We start from the raw sequence: 15,250 nt of genomic DNA on the forward strand, positions 1-15,250 counted from the left end.
GCAAAGAAACATGACAGAATTTATTCATTAATAATATAACAGTCATATTTGACAATCTTGATAAACTTTAGGAAAGTCCCTCAATGACATTTACATATACTATGTAAAATGTGAACGAGTTCATGTCCTCATTATGCAATAAACACTCAGAAATCCAGTAGAATAATACATCGTAAACTCATGATTTCTCTCAGTCCAAGACAGAGATGATAAACTCTTCAATGTGTGACATTAATCGGTGAACGAAACATATATATATAACACAGTCAACAAAGAAATAAATATATCACAATGAGTTATATTTACCTGGTTAAAACAGCAGAATTTATCGTAGAACACAAACACAGACATTGTACTAACGTACACTCCTAACTCTACAGCAGTTCTTTTAAAGTAAAAAAAAAGATAAAAAGAACTGTCTCACAGAGGCAATAGTCTAGTAGTTTGTTAACAAAATATAAACTTGAAAAGGAGGTCAACTTAAAAGCAAATCGGAAGTAAAAAGAAACTCTCTTTAGCATAAGAAGGCACAGTTAAAAGAGTTTGTATACATAAAAATTTTAATAAGTAGAGGGAACAGCATACTGCAGAAGGCTTTGTCTTCTTGGCACAAGAGTATTTTGACCGTCACTTCCTCGGATTTTGATGTTGAGAGATAAATGCTGCTTCAATTGGCAAAGGTTTTTGATCGAAGGAAATTCCCGTACGAGCCATTTGGGTGACCACAGACTTCCAGTCCTCGTGTGGTGTCTCCATAAGTGTTGCCAAATGCAAATCTTCTCTCTGATAAAAGTACAAGGTATTACGCATTGAATTATTAATTTTGGATGTTGTCTGTCACACAGCAATTCCTGGCCATGCCAACAAATTGAATACCATATGCTAGCAGTATGATAATTTGTTGGCACGGCCAGATGCTGCTATACAACTGACAGCATCCCAAAATAATAATTCAATGCTTATATTTACATTCAATCTTATTTTCTCTATAAATTTTAATTCTTTATTTGTGCCTCTCAGGACTGGTTTTGGTAATAGAAGGTGGAGCCATTAGATTCAGCTGTTGTGAAAGGGAATAGTTTTAAAATAGAGCAAACGAATATTGCAAGGAAAAAATTGACAAATTAATTGTAAATGTAAAAGTGATATATTTTTACAATAGTTTTAATTGTATAATTGTTTTTATTTAAATTGAGTTAATGATGTGCCAAATACATGTATATTGGAAGTCTATGTAGTTCTTTTTGTTTATAACAAAGTGTAGAGTGTACATAGGGGATAAAATTTTAAGATTTACAATGATTTACAATGAAAAATACACTGAATGTAAATATTTTAGATTTTGATGCATAAACAAAGAAAACAGGAATTTTGACACATATGGGTATTGCTATGTAAAGTATAGGTTGACTAAATAGTGCATTAAGAGAAGCCCCGACATATGAATTATACTTACGTGGGACGTATCCTGTGTACTTAGGAATCATGCCATCATCAAGATACAGACGACGAGTGTCCGCAGACTTTGTTCCCTGAAGAAGGTGCTGGGGTACACTGAAGGAAAAAGATGACATTTCAGGAAAACCAAACACTATTTTCAATAATGTTGAATCATCATATTATGTGGGGGTTCAACTTTTGTGATTTTTATTGGTACCTTTTGAAACAAATTTACAACCACAAGAAATACTGATATATAAGCTAATTATTTTTTATGAAGAAACATTCACTTAGGAAATTGTCCCAATATTTTTAATAATCCACAAAAAATTAATATCCACAAATTTAAATGTAACTGAAATACTAATATAATTTTTCTGAGAAAATCCATGCCACTGAATCCCTGTCTTCAGGACCCTTTCTGACTAACCTGTCTAAGGAGGCCGGAACTTGACCTGTTAGCCTTTGAGAAGCTGAGGCAGTTTCTTGAGCAAAGAGTTCTAATCCATTCTTGGTGGACCTGTGATAGCGTGCTCCTAGTCCTTGTTCTGTGGTCTTTATTCTAGGAATGTATCCACAGTAGCCAGGGATTGGTGGCTCCGTCAGTGCGCGACGATCCTCTGTAAAATATCATTAAATACGAACTATCTCTTAACTATCTAGTGTTCTAGTTGGTGTTATTTTAGGATACTGCTTTACAATGGAGTATCTAGAACAATAATCATGTATTTAAAGAGGTTTTCATAAGGTGTACATTTGAATTAATTTATTGTCTCCAGAAGTCTCACGTATAATCCCATGGCTTCATGAAATTACTAATACTGAGTTTTCATTGAGTAGTGGGATGACAAAAGTTTTATGTAATTAGCAGGTTCAAGAAAAAAAAATGTACATTTAAAACCAATGATGATGCACTTACCCACAAGGATAGGCCTGCTAGGGTGGGTGTCTCTGTACAAATTGAGCTTGTCCCTGACCTCAGGGTCATGAGAAATGGGGGTAAGACGTGGATAGCTGCCTACTTGTCTCTTCAGGTCAGCAGACTTTGTATCATAAAAGTTCCTATTAGTGAAGTATTCATCTATACAAGCATCACAGTCCTCTTTATATGTGTTTCCAAATTTGAATGGCATGCGTGGAATGTAACCTAAAAGTAATATTATTCTTTTTTAAATAATTATCTTAGACACACTGCAGTGAGCAAGCAATATATTCTCGAATGAAACATCTGTTGAACATTTTTTTGTGATTGAAATCATCAATATCAAACAATTTTTTCATATCTATTACGTCATTTACTGACACACTGCTTATTGGTCAAACTCAGATTTATATAAACATGTATATTTTTAAACAACTAAAATACTACAGACTAAGAGGGCTAGTTGTTATTTTTAGATCTGGTTTTATTGATTCATATATAGTTACTCTGTGAAAGAATAAACAGAGTTATCTCCCTTAAAATGCATCACATTAGAGATATATGTCAAATGGCCCTGTAAAACTAATCTTTAGGAGGGGAATGTTTTGCTAATGTGCAGCTGCGGACTAATTTACTTACCTGAGTAGCAGGAAACTATTTTTACTAACCTGTGTAGCAGGGGACTATTTTGCTAACCTGTGTAGCAGGGGACTACCAGGTATTTTGCTTACCTGTGTAGCAAGGGACTATTTTGCTTACCTGTGTTGCAGGGGACTATTTTTCTAACCTGTGTAGCAGGAGACTATTTTACTAATCTGTGTGGCGGGGGACCATTTTACTAAGGTGTAGTTGTGGACTACTTTACTTACCTAAGTAGTGGGGGATTATTTTTGCTAACCTGTGTAGCAGGGGACTATTTTGCTTACCTGTGTAGCCAGGAACCATTTTTTCTGTGTATTTATTGTCTCCTGTTGACTCTGGCAGTCTATTCTTTGTGGTTGGTTTACTTGGTGCCTCAGATAAAATGGAGGCTGGTTCCAAGTGGATAGTACTCTGAAAGGTATGTCAAATTTAAAAGACTGCTGTCAGGAAACAAGTCTATAATTTCATTTAATTCTTCAAGTATTCAATAGTATTACAAATACTCTGTGAATGGTTTTTTAAACTTATTTCATGCTCAGTGGTGTTTAAATGCTACTCTAATCATTTTTTATTAGATTTAAATGACAAAGAAGGAAAGAGTCATATATCACCGTATCGGCAATTGTGGGTAATTTATAATTGATCTCAATAAAAAGACGATACAGACAGTTAAATGTCAGCTTGGTATAGCTGTGTTTGGAAATGCTCTAGGATAATTCACAAGTAAACAGTGGCAGCTCAAAAGATTCGCTTAAATGAAGTTCAGTCTATGTTATCATGAAGGCAACTTGTAAATTTATCACAGACCAGAGAGAAAACCTATACACACTGATAGGGAGCATTTCAAAAGTTCATGATAAATGAAGTATGTCACGGACACTGTTATCCTTTTCAGATCAGACTCTTGAGTCACTTTCAATGGACCAGCCAACTTGATTCATTTGCCAGGTATAAAATAAATTCCATACTTTTTGTTGTAATCATTTGGTTTACAGTGTTTGAATTCAAGTTTTATATATACTTTGAAAAACTGATTGCGTGTTCACCATTTTTTTTGGCCAAATATATAAGTAACGTTCAATATGAAATTCACTGAAAGGAATTTTATTTTTAATTATATGGCCACAGTCTTAATATAAGCACTTATTGACATTTTAAAAATTATGCCATTAAATAGTGAACACCATAAGTATTTATATGAAAGCATAATTAAAGAACACTTTAAGTGTACTCTAAGTCTCTACATATGGATTTTCCCTGTTAAGTGGGACCTCTGTAAACATGAAGTCTAGTCTTGACAAAGTGAAGTATATTGGTCAATAAAATTTACCTTAGTTTAAATTGGGCCAAATTTATTGCCAGGTCTTTTAAATAATCATAGAGATAAAGCAACTATAACTATACTCAAACCCAAAACACAATAGTGTGGTCAAAATGTATCTTTCTTTTTTGTATTCATACTAACATGCACTATTAATACTTTTTTTCTTTGTTTTGTTTTAACCAAGTCAAGATTAAAAAATCAACTTGCATGTCAAATCAGGTTTTGATTTGAACCTGTTTCATTAACATGATTAAGATGTGCAGAAAAAAAGGATGGTCCACAATGAAAGCATTTATACATAAAAGGACGCAAGCATTTTCCAGAGGAAAAGGGGGGAGAGCAGTACGTCATGCAACACTCTCCCTTCATCTCCTACCCACCCCCAAAGTACTAATTTGTGTTCGATCTGTATTCAAATTTACTTTTTCCAATTTATCCAAAATTCAGTATCTTGCTATATGTACAGCTGATGTATGTAATTTGGTAATTGAAGGGGAGAATAGACTTTCTATTCCAATCATGCCAGTGTCTGGCAGTATTCCACATCAAAGATCAAAATCTATTTCCTATTGACCTGCAAAATGTTTTGTTTTCAGATGTGTACAATATTAAAACATATCCCAAAACCTACACAGATCCTGAAATACATGGTACATGGTACATACGTAACTTGCACTAGATCATTCTTTGGGAAATCTTTAAGGCTTACAAAATTAATGTCAGTTCTGAATGGCAGGAAGATGTCAATGGGAGAATTGTATGTCCCCTGCTTATTTGTATGCAGATATATATAACATAACTTTTGCATACCTGAGCCAGCTCATGGGTGTCTGTTCCATAAGTTTTGCCTACTCTATATTTGATTTGTGGACAATATCCTCGATAACTGCAAGTAAAGAGAATAGCAAATGTATACTTACTAGAAATATATGTATATATATTTAAATATTGAGAAAGTTTACTTGATTTTAAAAAATATCTTCCATGTACATATATTTATGGACATGCAGATTGTTATTCATGGTATTAAAAGATAAAAATAATAAGACATATATCAACATTTATTGTTTCAAATTAAAATGAAAAGACTAAAAGGAGTTATTCATTGTGTAAATGCTTTCATTGTAGACCATTGTATTTTTCGCAAATGAAGATTGCAATCAACAATCAGTTAAAGACCTACCCCGGCACATGAGTTCCATCTCTGAGGGCTGCGAATGACCGCCTCTGATCTAGACTAGGCCCTCCTCCGAAAGCTATGGTAGTCATATTTTAATAATTGTATATGCCCCTCTCACGGGTGTATTCTTATCACAGGTAACAATTAGGCTATAATCGGAAATAGTGACTTGTTTGGCCACAATTCCCTTCCGTCGTCTAGGTCGCTCAGAGTTGCTAAGGTATTATACTCTTTAGAATTGGACCAATCGCATTGTATTATTTACCTGTACCGTGGCGGTAACTTCAAAAGGCCATACATTACTGTACGGAAGTACCATTGTACGCATGCGACAGCGAATCTCAGGTAAACAATATGGCGAGCATAAATTACAGGTGTTAATTCATCGAATACGTTAACATTTACTGAAAAATGGGGAATAAGGTTAGTACGGTCGGGGATGATGTGAAACGCCAGGGAGAGGGTTCGGGTGTTGACAGTCGGGCAGCCGATGTTTATAAAATGGTGGACTTGAAAGGAGGCGGAGATTTGGTAGAGATGACAAAAAGAGCTCGCTGGACCAAAAATTTCAAAGAATTAGATGACACAATACAAGAAAAAGTAAAACCATTTTTATATGACGGTGGACGTGGAAAGAAAATCCCAATTACAGAAATAATAGATCGGAGAAACAAGGCCCGGTCAAGTGCTATTAAGTCTTCATCAAAGGATAAACAGAAAAAGGCACATGAAGCATTATTGGACGTGAAGTTTCAGGATAGTGAAGGCAATTATCTCCATAATAAACCAGGTGCGTAATTCAATGAATCAATGATTTATGCTAATCAAGTCAATCCATTTCATTTGACACATGATAAGAAAGATAGGCAACGTACTGTAAAATGTATGAATTATGGATGTTTCGGGACCGCGATGTTTCGGGACCCCGACGTTTCGGGACCTGACAACACGTTTCGGGACTTGGGTTAACACGTTTCGGGACTTGGGCTAACACGTTTCGGGACTTCTAAATATTTTGTAAAGGAAATGAAATAAAACTTGTTTACTTGTGTTTTTATGTTTATACATGTATAATTTCTCAGTTTGATACACAATTTATAATTTAAGAAGCACTGATTGGAGTTTTTATTAGTTTTAAAGTTTGCCTGCGGCATGGAGGACGCCTGCCGAGAAAATCAAACGCCCGCGGTGTTGTCTCTTTAATTTCTTATTACAGTATTTGATATATTACCTTTATAAAGTATTTAGTTAACATTTGACCAAAATTTAATTCAATTTTTTTTTAAAATATGTATTTGATTTATTTATAGTGTTTGATACGAGAGTTTGTAGAATTAAAGCCGGGAGACAATCGTAACTGCTGTGTGAAGACACGGACGTGTTTTTCTTTCTAAGACTTTCTTTCTCTCCTTTTTAATAATAATTTTAGGTATTTGATTTCATATTTGTTTACAAAATTTACAAAGGCTCAAGCTAGCACATGTGCAGTAAAAACTTAACGTTTTACGGGTAGTTGTTTTGAATCAGAATCTGAAATATTCCATGTTCAACTTTTTAAACATCAGTGTATAAAATTTATAATTATTATTTCAGGTTATATATGCAACAAAATCATAAAAGCAAATTTATACAAAATGTTACGGGTAAGAGAAATGTTATAACTTAAGCTATAAACTTCCTACACATCCATGTATACGTTAAGCAGAGAAGGAAAAAAAAAACGAAATTGTATTTGACATTTCAAATATATATAACGTCAAAGAACAGCTTGTAAAGTAAATTTTACTGAAAGTATGATGTGTATACATATATATATACCATGTATGCAACATTTGGAAATAAACCAAACTTACTAATTTTCAAAATATAAACACGTTTAACTTATTTTTCATCTTATCGTTTCAAAGTTAGACAATTTCTTCGTCTATGCAAAGTACATGTACTCGATGGCTTAAGAAAAATGATGAAAGTAATCGATTTTATTCATTTATTTTAATTAGAAAAAAATTATTCCCACGGAAGTCCCAAATATTCCCGCTATATATTATTGTACTATCAAAATTGTTAATTTGTCTACAATGATATGGATGTCTGAATTTATGTTTACTGTGTATACACAGACTACAAATCTCAATGAAACTCAATTATCGATCTTCTTATATACCCGACCAGTGCGTAATATTATATGTGGTGTTACATAGTTAGGTACATGACAAACTTTAAATAATACTGTAAATAAATACTAAATAGTATTTAATTTGCAAATATTAAATTTTTCATGCTACATGAACGTTGTAAAAGTGTTTAAAAGACATTCCACATTGACTACGTTAACAGGTCAACTTAAATTTCAAATTTCCACCTTGCCACATTAAATAGATAAAGCTATGATGAAATTTAAAATGTTTTTAAAAACATTATTTGAAACGATATCGAATGAAATATGTTGTTTATACCATTTAATGCTTTTTTTTAAAGTATGGTATTTTTTTTTTTAATTTAGGGCCAATGTTCTCGCAACATTTGTAAAATATGTTCATTTACAATGTTTTGGAAACTTTAAAAATGTTTTCGTAAAATTTCCAGGGAAGAATCTTACAGATACTATGCCAAAACCTTTTGGAAAAAAAAATATTTGAAACCGTTTGGGAAAAGGTAGACAAAATCAAGATCAAAACATTTTGAAAACCTTTATATTTTGTTGAACTATTGTTTGATTCTGAATTATTTCATTTACCAATAAACAAACGATATTTTTTCCATATTTTTAGATTTTTATTTTCTTAAAATAATTTCAAAAGAAACCACACAATCTTTTTACTTCCCATTACCGGCGGCGTCTTTATACATGTACGTAACACCTCCCTATGTACAGAGTATCAGTTTGGATATGTGTACCTGATCCCAGTTGTTGTTTTAACAATTTACTGACATGTTTTTTAAAGATATATTCGACGGTAGCTGGAGATCACTTGAATATTTTAAAATATCTATCATCAACCTGAGAAGATTAAATTTTGGAACCTCCCCCCCCCCCCATCACCACACACACACACACAAAAATAACTAATAAAAAAATGATAAAAAAATAAAAAGAAATAAAAATGAATATTGTAAAGATTTATTCTTCTTCGTCTGTTATGAAAAAAAACCCCATCAAAGTATATCTTTATGACAATTTTTATTATATATATACATAAAAATTAAAATTCGGATTTAGCTTGAAATATTACGTACTATGTGTAATTAGATTAATATGCTATATCACCATAATAAAATAATTTGTTTAGATCCCGAAAAAAATTAACTCAAGTCCCGAATCGTCTTTACCCAAGTCCCGAACCGTCTTGTTGCTAGTCCCGAAACGTCGTATTAGTCAGGTCCCGAAACGTCGTGGTCCCGAAACATCGTGCACCCAAATGTATGCGACAATGCGATGTCGTTGGATTTGATCATTGAGTTTTGCTATTTCGACATTTTCACTTTACCTAGGTTGAAAAAAAACTAATAAAATAATTACATATAATTACAATTTGTGAAACTCGCAGTTGGAGGTATCACACATCTCTGGAAACCATCATGATCTGCATAAACTATATATGTATATGTCCTTGACCTTTTTGCACCGGAGTTTCGTAAGCACGCGACTTGCATCCTTTAGCCGAGGGCACTAACTCTGCAAAGCATAGGCATATATATTTTTTTTTTCAACAAGATTTTTTTTAAAAATAAATTTAAGCTTTAACAAAAATAGAAAGTGTAAGTTGTGAGGGTCATGACATCATGAAAATTAATTATTTCTTAAGGTAAGATATAGAGAGATCTAAAGTTAGCTTACAACACTTCAGTGAATGTCTATAGGCCTAGTGAATCATTTTTAAGCATGTGTCCTAGCTGTTCAAAATTTAGGTTAGCTTTCATCCAAGGTCATTTGTTCAAGTTCAAGTTCACTTTCAGGAAAAACCTGTCCTTAGGTAAATCTTCTTATGAATAAAGAAACACTGGAAGCTAATACTTGACACATCGATTATTTATGACCTATATTAAAGAGTGTGTCATGATCTCAACCAATGTCATTTGTGCTAGTTAAAGGTAAGACATATAAAATCAAAAATTTGTGCCTGGTCCATAATTTTTTTATGGAGAAGCACTAGAAGTTCATGAATATTTCACACAAAGTTTTCTTATGACATGAGGATATGTTATGACCCTGACTCAAGGTCATTTGTGTAAGTTCAAGGTCACTTTCAGAAATGTAAAGTTCCTGTCCTGGCCATATCTTGTAATAGATAAATATTGGAAGCATATACCTGATACTTTATAAAGATTGCTTATGACCTGAAGTGAAATGACCTTGACCCATTCATTTGGGAAAGTTAAAGATCACTGGCAGAAAAATTGTACCAGAATATGGATTAAATCCATGTCCATAACTTTTAAAAAGGAAAACTTGGGATGCAGATCTCTAAAGAAAACTTTAGTAGCTGGAGGTATTGTTTTGTGAGCTTGCTCACAGTACATCTACTTTATTTTGTTTTATTTATTTATTTTTTTTGTTTTTTGGGCACATATACCTCTGTCAATTAAATTGAAACATCAATAATTGATATATTTAAAAAAGGGGGAATTCTGCAATGCTTTATTAAATTATGCACCCTGCTACATGTATATAAGCTTTAGAATATCATATCTCAAAGAAAAATAACAGGATTTTTCCCTATACATGTACACACGTGTACATTGATTTCATACACATATGTACATTGATAATTTATGTGTTGAATATGTAAGGTAATATTGATGTAATAGATTTTGATTTCAGATGAGTGTGTTGAAGGTAAGGTAACAGTTTGAGCTTGGTGAATGGACACTTAATGTACAGCTTCCCCACAATCTCCTCCATAAATTGTCTGTCGTATTGGTGGCTTTATGTGCTGTACACAACTTTATTCTTTGCAAAAAAATAATCCACCAATTGTTGTTGTGTTTATGCGTCATCAACCAGTGTATCAACACGCTGAGTGTACATCTTTATAACAAATCATAAACTTTTCAGTTTCACAGACTTGTCATACTTAGAAGAGCTAGAGAACATAACTTGGTAGAGTAAGAGATTTTTGATACACCAAGAATAACTGATGATAGTAAGGAAAAATAAAAACAAGGGCAAGATGATATGACTCTTTACACATGAAATCACCTGCTATTATTAGAGAGTGTGGGATTATTTCCAGCATTCAATGTTGTTAACTATTTATTAAGTAACATCCTTTTATGGAAATAATACAACATTATTGATTGTGTTATATACCTGATATAGTCAAATTCAATTTAAATGATTTAAGTCATGATTTGATTAAGGTTAAGGGATTATATCAATATGATCTTAAGATTCATAAACCCTTTGCTCACTCATATAAAATGTTGCTTTAACTCTTATGATTTTCCAAATGGAATGTATTTTATAAGTAAAATACAAAGAATTATAGCATAGCTTGTGGGGCAAAATTGGACAAAAAAGACATTTCAACTTGAATCTATAAAGGAATAGTAGACATTTATGTTATTAAGAGTTACCTCTCTTATCAGGGAATCAATGAACCTTAAGTATGCATGCAGAGTACTTGGCATGCATTTAATTTTCTAAAAAGGCCCTGGTATGCAAAAATATCAAAATGTTTTAAAATTATAAAATTCCAGCTTTTGGGAGTATTTTTTCTTACTGTATATTTTAAAGTTTGTTCTTGATGTATCAGGAAATTCCCTCTTTATATGGAATGTTCACAAGCATAATTTCTGTAAGTATTTCATGAATAACCATATGTGAAATTCAATCATGGTGATTGGAATATTAATTCATATCATGTGTGATGTCCATCATTATTATTTTCCTTGTTTGTTTGTTCAGTACCTTTAAACAGGTCTGGGCGGCTTCCGTTTTCGAAGGATAGCTAAATTCAATATGGTTACCAATTTTTTTTCCTATGTATGGAAAATCACATTGCATTGTGGGATAGGTTATCCTCCTATTTTGGAGAATAACACAGGTAATTTTCAAATGCCCTGTGCCTACCTTTAATGGAAAAATGCATGCACCAAAGTATATGCAATTAAAAGTTAAAACATTAAACTATCGATTGTGTGCGGCGATTTGAAATTCTATGTCTAGATCTTCTGCAATTTATTTTCAAAGTTTGTACTTTTTGCGCTCCCTTTTTACTCTGTATTTCTTTTTCTTTTGCATAATTTTTTATGTTTTTTTTTCTATTGTGACAAAAAAGGGTGCTTTTTAATTAATTGATTTCTTTTAATTTTATAAAGGAAAGAGAAAAAAGAAACACAGAAGGCAAAATTTTTAAATGCAAAATATCTCCTGCTTTATCTAACTATGAAATAAGCAAATAAGACAAGGAATGAATGAATCATTATAACATGTATAAATAGAAAAATTAATAAAGGAATAAATAAATAATTTAAAAAGCATAAATAAATAAATAGATAATTTAATATGTTTAAAGAGAAAGTTTACTACATATAATTATATGAATGAAGAAAATATTGAATGATGGGCTAAGAAAAATTAAATGAATGAAATAATGATAATGAAATTATAAGCTTGGTTTAAAAAAAAAATTAATGTTAATCAAAAACTTCTAAACTGTTACCTTAATTATAACATAATTACTGTATGGAAAACCCTAATGTAGATTTTCCAAAGGGTTTGGAAAAGTTTTGGAATTCCATGGAATTCCAAACATTTCCATACAAGAGTCTAAAAGTGTTTTTGGAAGTTTTTGGAATCTTTTGGAATTTGAATAACAAATTTGGACTTAGACATTTTGAGGTTTGGAAAGTTGTGGAATTCTATGGAAAAGCTGATAAAATGAGAAACTTAGACATTTTCTGCTCTGGAAAGCTGTGGAAAATAACTTAGAATTTTTTCTTAAACTGTCGGCTCATAGTACAATTACGTCGGGATCGATGTCGGGCTCGATGAACAATTAATTTAAACTACAGCCCGCCAAAATTCAACAATTCGGCTGCCATGTTGTATTGTTGGACAGAAGGAAAGAGAGTGTCACGAAGAAGGGAACTGCTGTCATTATTAGCTTGGAATGGAATTTGTATTTTGACAAAAGATGCAGACATTTTAAGACCCGGTAGGTACAATGTACAGTAATCAGTATTTTATGTGTTCTTGAAGTTGAATGGATAATTGACTGTTCCTCAGTCTGGGCACCACACACATAGAATGCCCGACGATGTAACCATTAGGGCGAGTTTCATTTCTTTAATAATTATTGTACAACTCTAAACATCTCTTATCAAAATATGTTTGAACAATGTGTGGATTTCAACCCGAATTTCCTCCGTTCGTACATGTCCTTAGACCTCGCTATATATGCTAGTGGCACGTTGCCAATTGCGCCACGACAGTCCATGTTACATCGTACACAGACATCATAACACTATTAGTGTCTCCAATATGTTGCAACATGCAACATCTAAATTGGCTATCTTTACCATGTTTACAACAAAGAAAAAAAGTGTAGACGGTGGTAGACTAATAATGCTCTATAAGCTGTCTATATGATATAAAGTTGTGCACAACTTAGTTGCGGTAGACCCAAGCCTCTATTTAGTTTCACAGACTACCACCAACAAAGGCATTTCAAGTCTTCCTTACTTTCAGACCTTTAGTACTTGCACAGATAATTTAAATATAGTTCCCCCCCCCCCCCCCATTATGGAAATTTATTTCTCTTCCATGCTCAGTGGTGTCGGCAGCCTCTTTGGGGCCAGTTCAGAACTCTGGTCCGAATTATTAGCTAATAACATTCCTTAGTACATGTACTACTTACATTTTACAGAGTACATTGTAAATAATTGTATCTATTTTTTAATGCATGTTCATGATCATTCACAGCACTTACTTTTATTATTTTATAGCTGAAGTACTCGATTTGCACAGCGCCGGCATATAATCATCAAGCTTGATGAAATGTCCTAATATGTAGATGTAGATGCTAAGTCATTCAGTCACCTAGCTTGTGAGAATGGTGAGAGCCTGCTCAAATTATCATTCAGCACAAATAAACTAACATTGTTTTTATTAATTAATGTTTTATAGCGTAAGATTTTTTTTTATTGAGCAAGTAACAAGAGGTTTATATTCTTAATTCCTTAATAATGCATAACAATTATAACTTTTGACAGGTAATCTAAACATGCTAAATGCTACATGCATAATCATTTTACATTTTATTTAAGTATAAATATTAAAAATGACTATACTCTATGACATAAAATCATGCATGCATTATTTACAGGAATGCTCACAAAAAGGACAAGAGCGAGAGAGCTGTATGGAAATTTACACAAAGGTAAGATTTTTTAATCATTTTCCTAATCAATAAAATCAAAAGAATTGAAATTATGTGTTTATCAATGTTAGCCAGGCATTGAGAAAAGTTATTATGAACCTTAGACTCCACTCTTTCAAATATATTTTAGTTATTTTAAGAAGTTGTTGCTTTTAACTTGTTTCCTATGTCAGTTCTCTGTCCTGTTCACAAGTTTTTACCTACGCCTTGTCAATGTCATTCATCATATTCTTACACAAACCTATAACCTTAGTCGCAGATATAAATTTCCAGAAATAAAGAAGTACATGTATACATGTACTAATATATTATCTTACTCAATACTGAATTGTTGAGGCATGGAAGTTACATGTATTTATAACAGTTTATTTAATATTTTCTTAATTTTTCAAAAATAAAGTATATGTACATGTATTTGCATGTTTGAAGCCTAGAACAAATGTTTTCTATATATTCACTTTATGTTATTTGCTTTGTCTATATTTTTGTTACATTGTAAATTAACCAATGTGCATTTAAAGCAATTACATATGCCTTTATTTACATTTGCAAATATTTTTCTTAGATGAACCTATAGAAGAGAAAATATGTTCAATTCTGTATGAACTTATTAGGGGTCAGAGGTCATGGCGTGACCGAATCACACAGCGAGACGATATCTTGTCTACATATTTCTGTCACAGTGACACTGGTTTCGGAACTTCTGAACCGTCAAAGCGATGAAAAAGATAAAATTATTGACACATATATTTTTTTTTTCGTTCAACAAATGATCGTTAGATCTTTCTTCGGTGTGAAGAATGTTTCTAATTAGCCTAAAATCACGCTTACCTCTTTAACCCGAAATTCCTTTGAAGGTATGTAAACTGAAGACGATAGCACCGCTTTTGACTTTATATATAAAGAACTCGTACAATAATAGTAAGATAATTCCCAGTAGCGATCATTGTTTTTTCATTATGAACAGATATTTCCTGAACTGGACTGCTAAACATCAATGTAAGTATTCAAATGTTGGAGCGAGGCGAACTCTCAAGACCAAACAACTTCTAGGTCATTGCGCGTCACAACATAGCAATACGGCGGGCCGTTCGTGTAATAAATGCAGTCCTATTCAGAATATTCGTCTCAAATGTAAATAAAAGTAATAAACAACAATGTTAAAAAGTTCACTGGGAAATGAACTTGGTTGGTACGTGATCAAATCTTCTGAGAAGCCCTTCGGGCTTCACAGGATTTGATCACGTGACCAACCAAGTTCATTTCCCAGAGAACTTTTTAACATTGTTGTTTATTTCTTAAATAAATTCGTCTTTTCCTCTTTTCAAGGGTCAGTTAACGGAGTAAGCTGATATGGA

The 15,250-nt window shown here is 32.6% G+C and overlaps 2 protein-coding genes and 1 long non-coding RNA gene across 10 annotated transcripts in view; 2 read left to right on the plus strand and 1 right to left on the minus strand.

Annotated features, from left to right (window-relative positions):
* Window positions 1-9,102, minus strand: LOC133173701 (ciliary microtubule inner protein 2B-like). Of its 2 annotated transcripts, none has more exons than XM_061308708.1 (7): window positions 9,039-9,102; window positions 5,139-5,214; window positions 3,289-3,415; window positions 2,360-2,587; window positions 1,871-2,060; window positions 1,457-1,554; window positions 1-783 (listed from the first exon to the last, which is right to left on the minus strand). In XM_061308708.1, exons 1-7 carry the CDS (start codon window positions 9,071-9,073, stop codon window positions 668-670), a joined length of 870 nt encoding a protein of 289 aa, XP_061164692.1. In that variant the 5' UTR covers window positions 9,074-9,102; the 3' UTR covers window positions 1-667. The 2 variants fall into 2 exon arrangements, with proteins under 2 accessions (XP_061164692.1, XP_061164691.1); XM_061308707.1 differs by lacking the exon at window positions 9,039-9,102 and adding an exon at window positions 5,512-5,620.
* The window catches only part of LOC133173699 (transient receptor potential cation channel subfamily V member 5-like), a 26,393-nt gene continuing 17,025 nt past the window's right edge, over window positions 5,883-15,250 (plus strand). For 6 of the 7 annotated variants that reach the window (XM_061308703.1, XM_061308701.1, XM_061308702.1 and 3 more), the window contains exon 1: window positions 5,894-6,298. In XM_061308703.1, coding sequence (XP_061164687.1) covers window positions 5,920-6,298 — 379 coding nt within the window. In that variant the 5' untranslated portion in view covers window positions 5,894-5,919. Of the gene's footprint in view, window positions 6,299-15,250 lie in introns of all 7 variants that reach the window. The other variant, XR_009719062.1, reaches the window with a different exon arrangement.
* Window positions 12,222-13,893, plus strand: LOC133173702 (uncharacterized). Its single transcript, XR_009719063.1, has 3 exons — window positions 12,222-12,668; window positions 13,459-13,568; window positions 13,839-13,893. It is a non-coding gene; the product is annotated as an uncharacterized LOC133173702 (long non-coding RNA).

Source organism: Saccostrea echinata, unplaced genomic scaffold (genome assembly GCF_033153115.1).
Source record: "Saccostrea echinata isolate AGI-Se365-2 ecotype Australia unplaced genomic scaffold, CSIRO_AGI_Sech_v1 ptg000056l, whole genome shotgun sequence".
In the NCBI taxonomy this organism is placed as follows: Eukaryota; Metazoa; Mollusca; class Bivalvia; order Ostreida; family Ostreidae; genus Saccostrea; species Saccostrea echinata.

Coding starts and splice junctions, on each gene's coding strand:
- LOC133173701 (XM_061308707.1), bottom strand. CDS start 5,597: ATGACTACCATAGCTTTCGGAGGAGGGCCTAGTCTAGATCAGAGGCGG. Junction 5,215..5,511: donor GATGGAACTCATGTGCCGGG/GTAGGTCTTTAA, acceptor CTTTACTTGCAG/TTATCGAGGATATTGTCCAC. Junction 1,555..1,870: donor GTTCCGGCCTCCTTAGACAG/GTTAGTCAGAAA, acceptor TTTTTCCTTCAG/TGTACCCCAGCACCTTCTTC.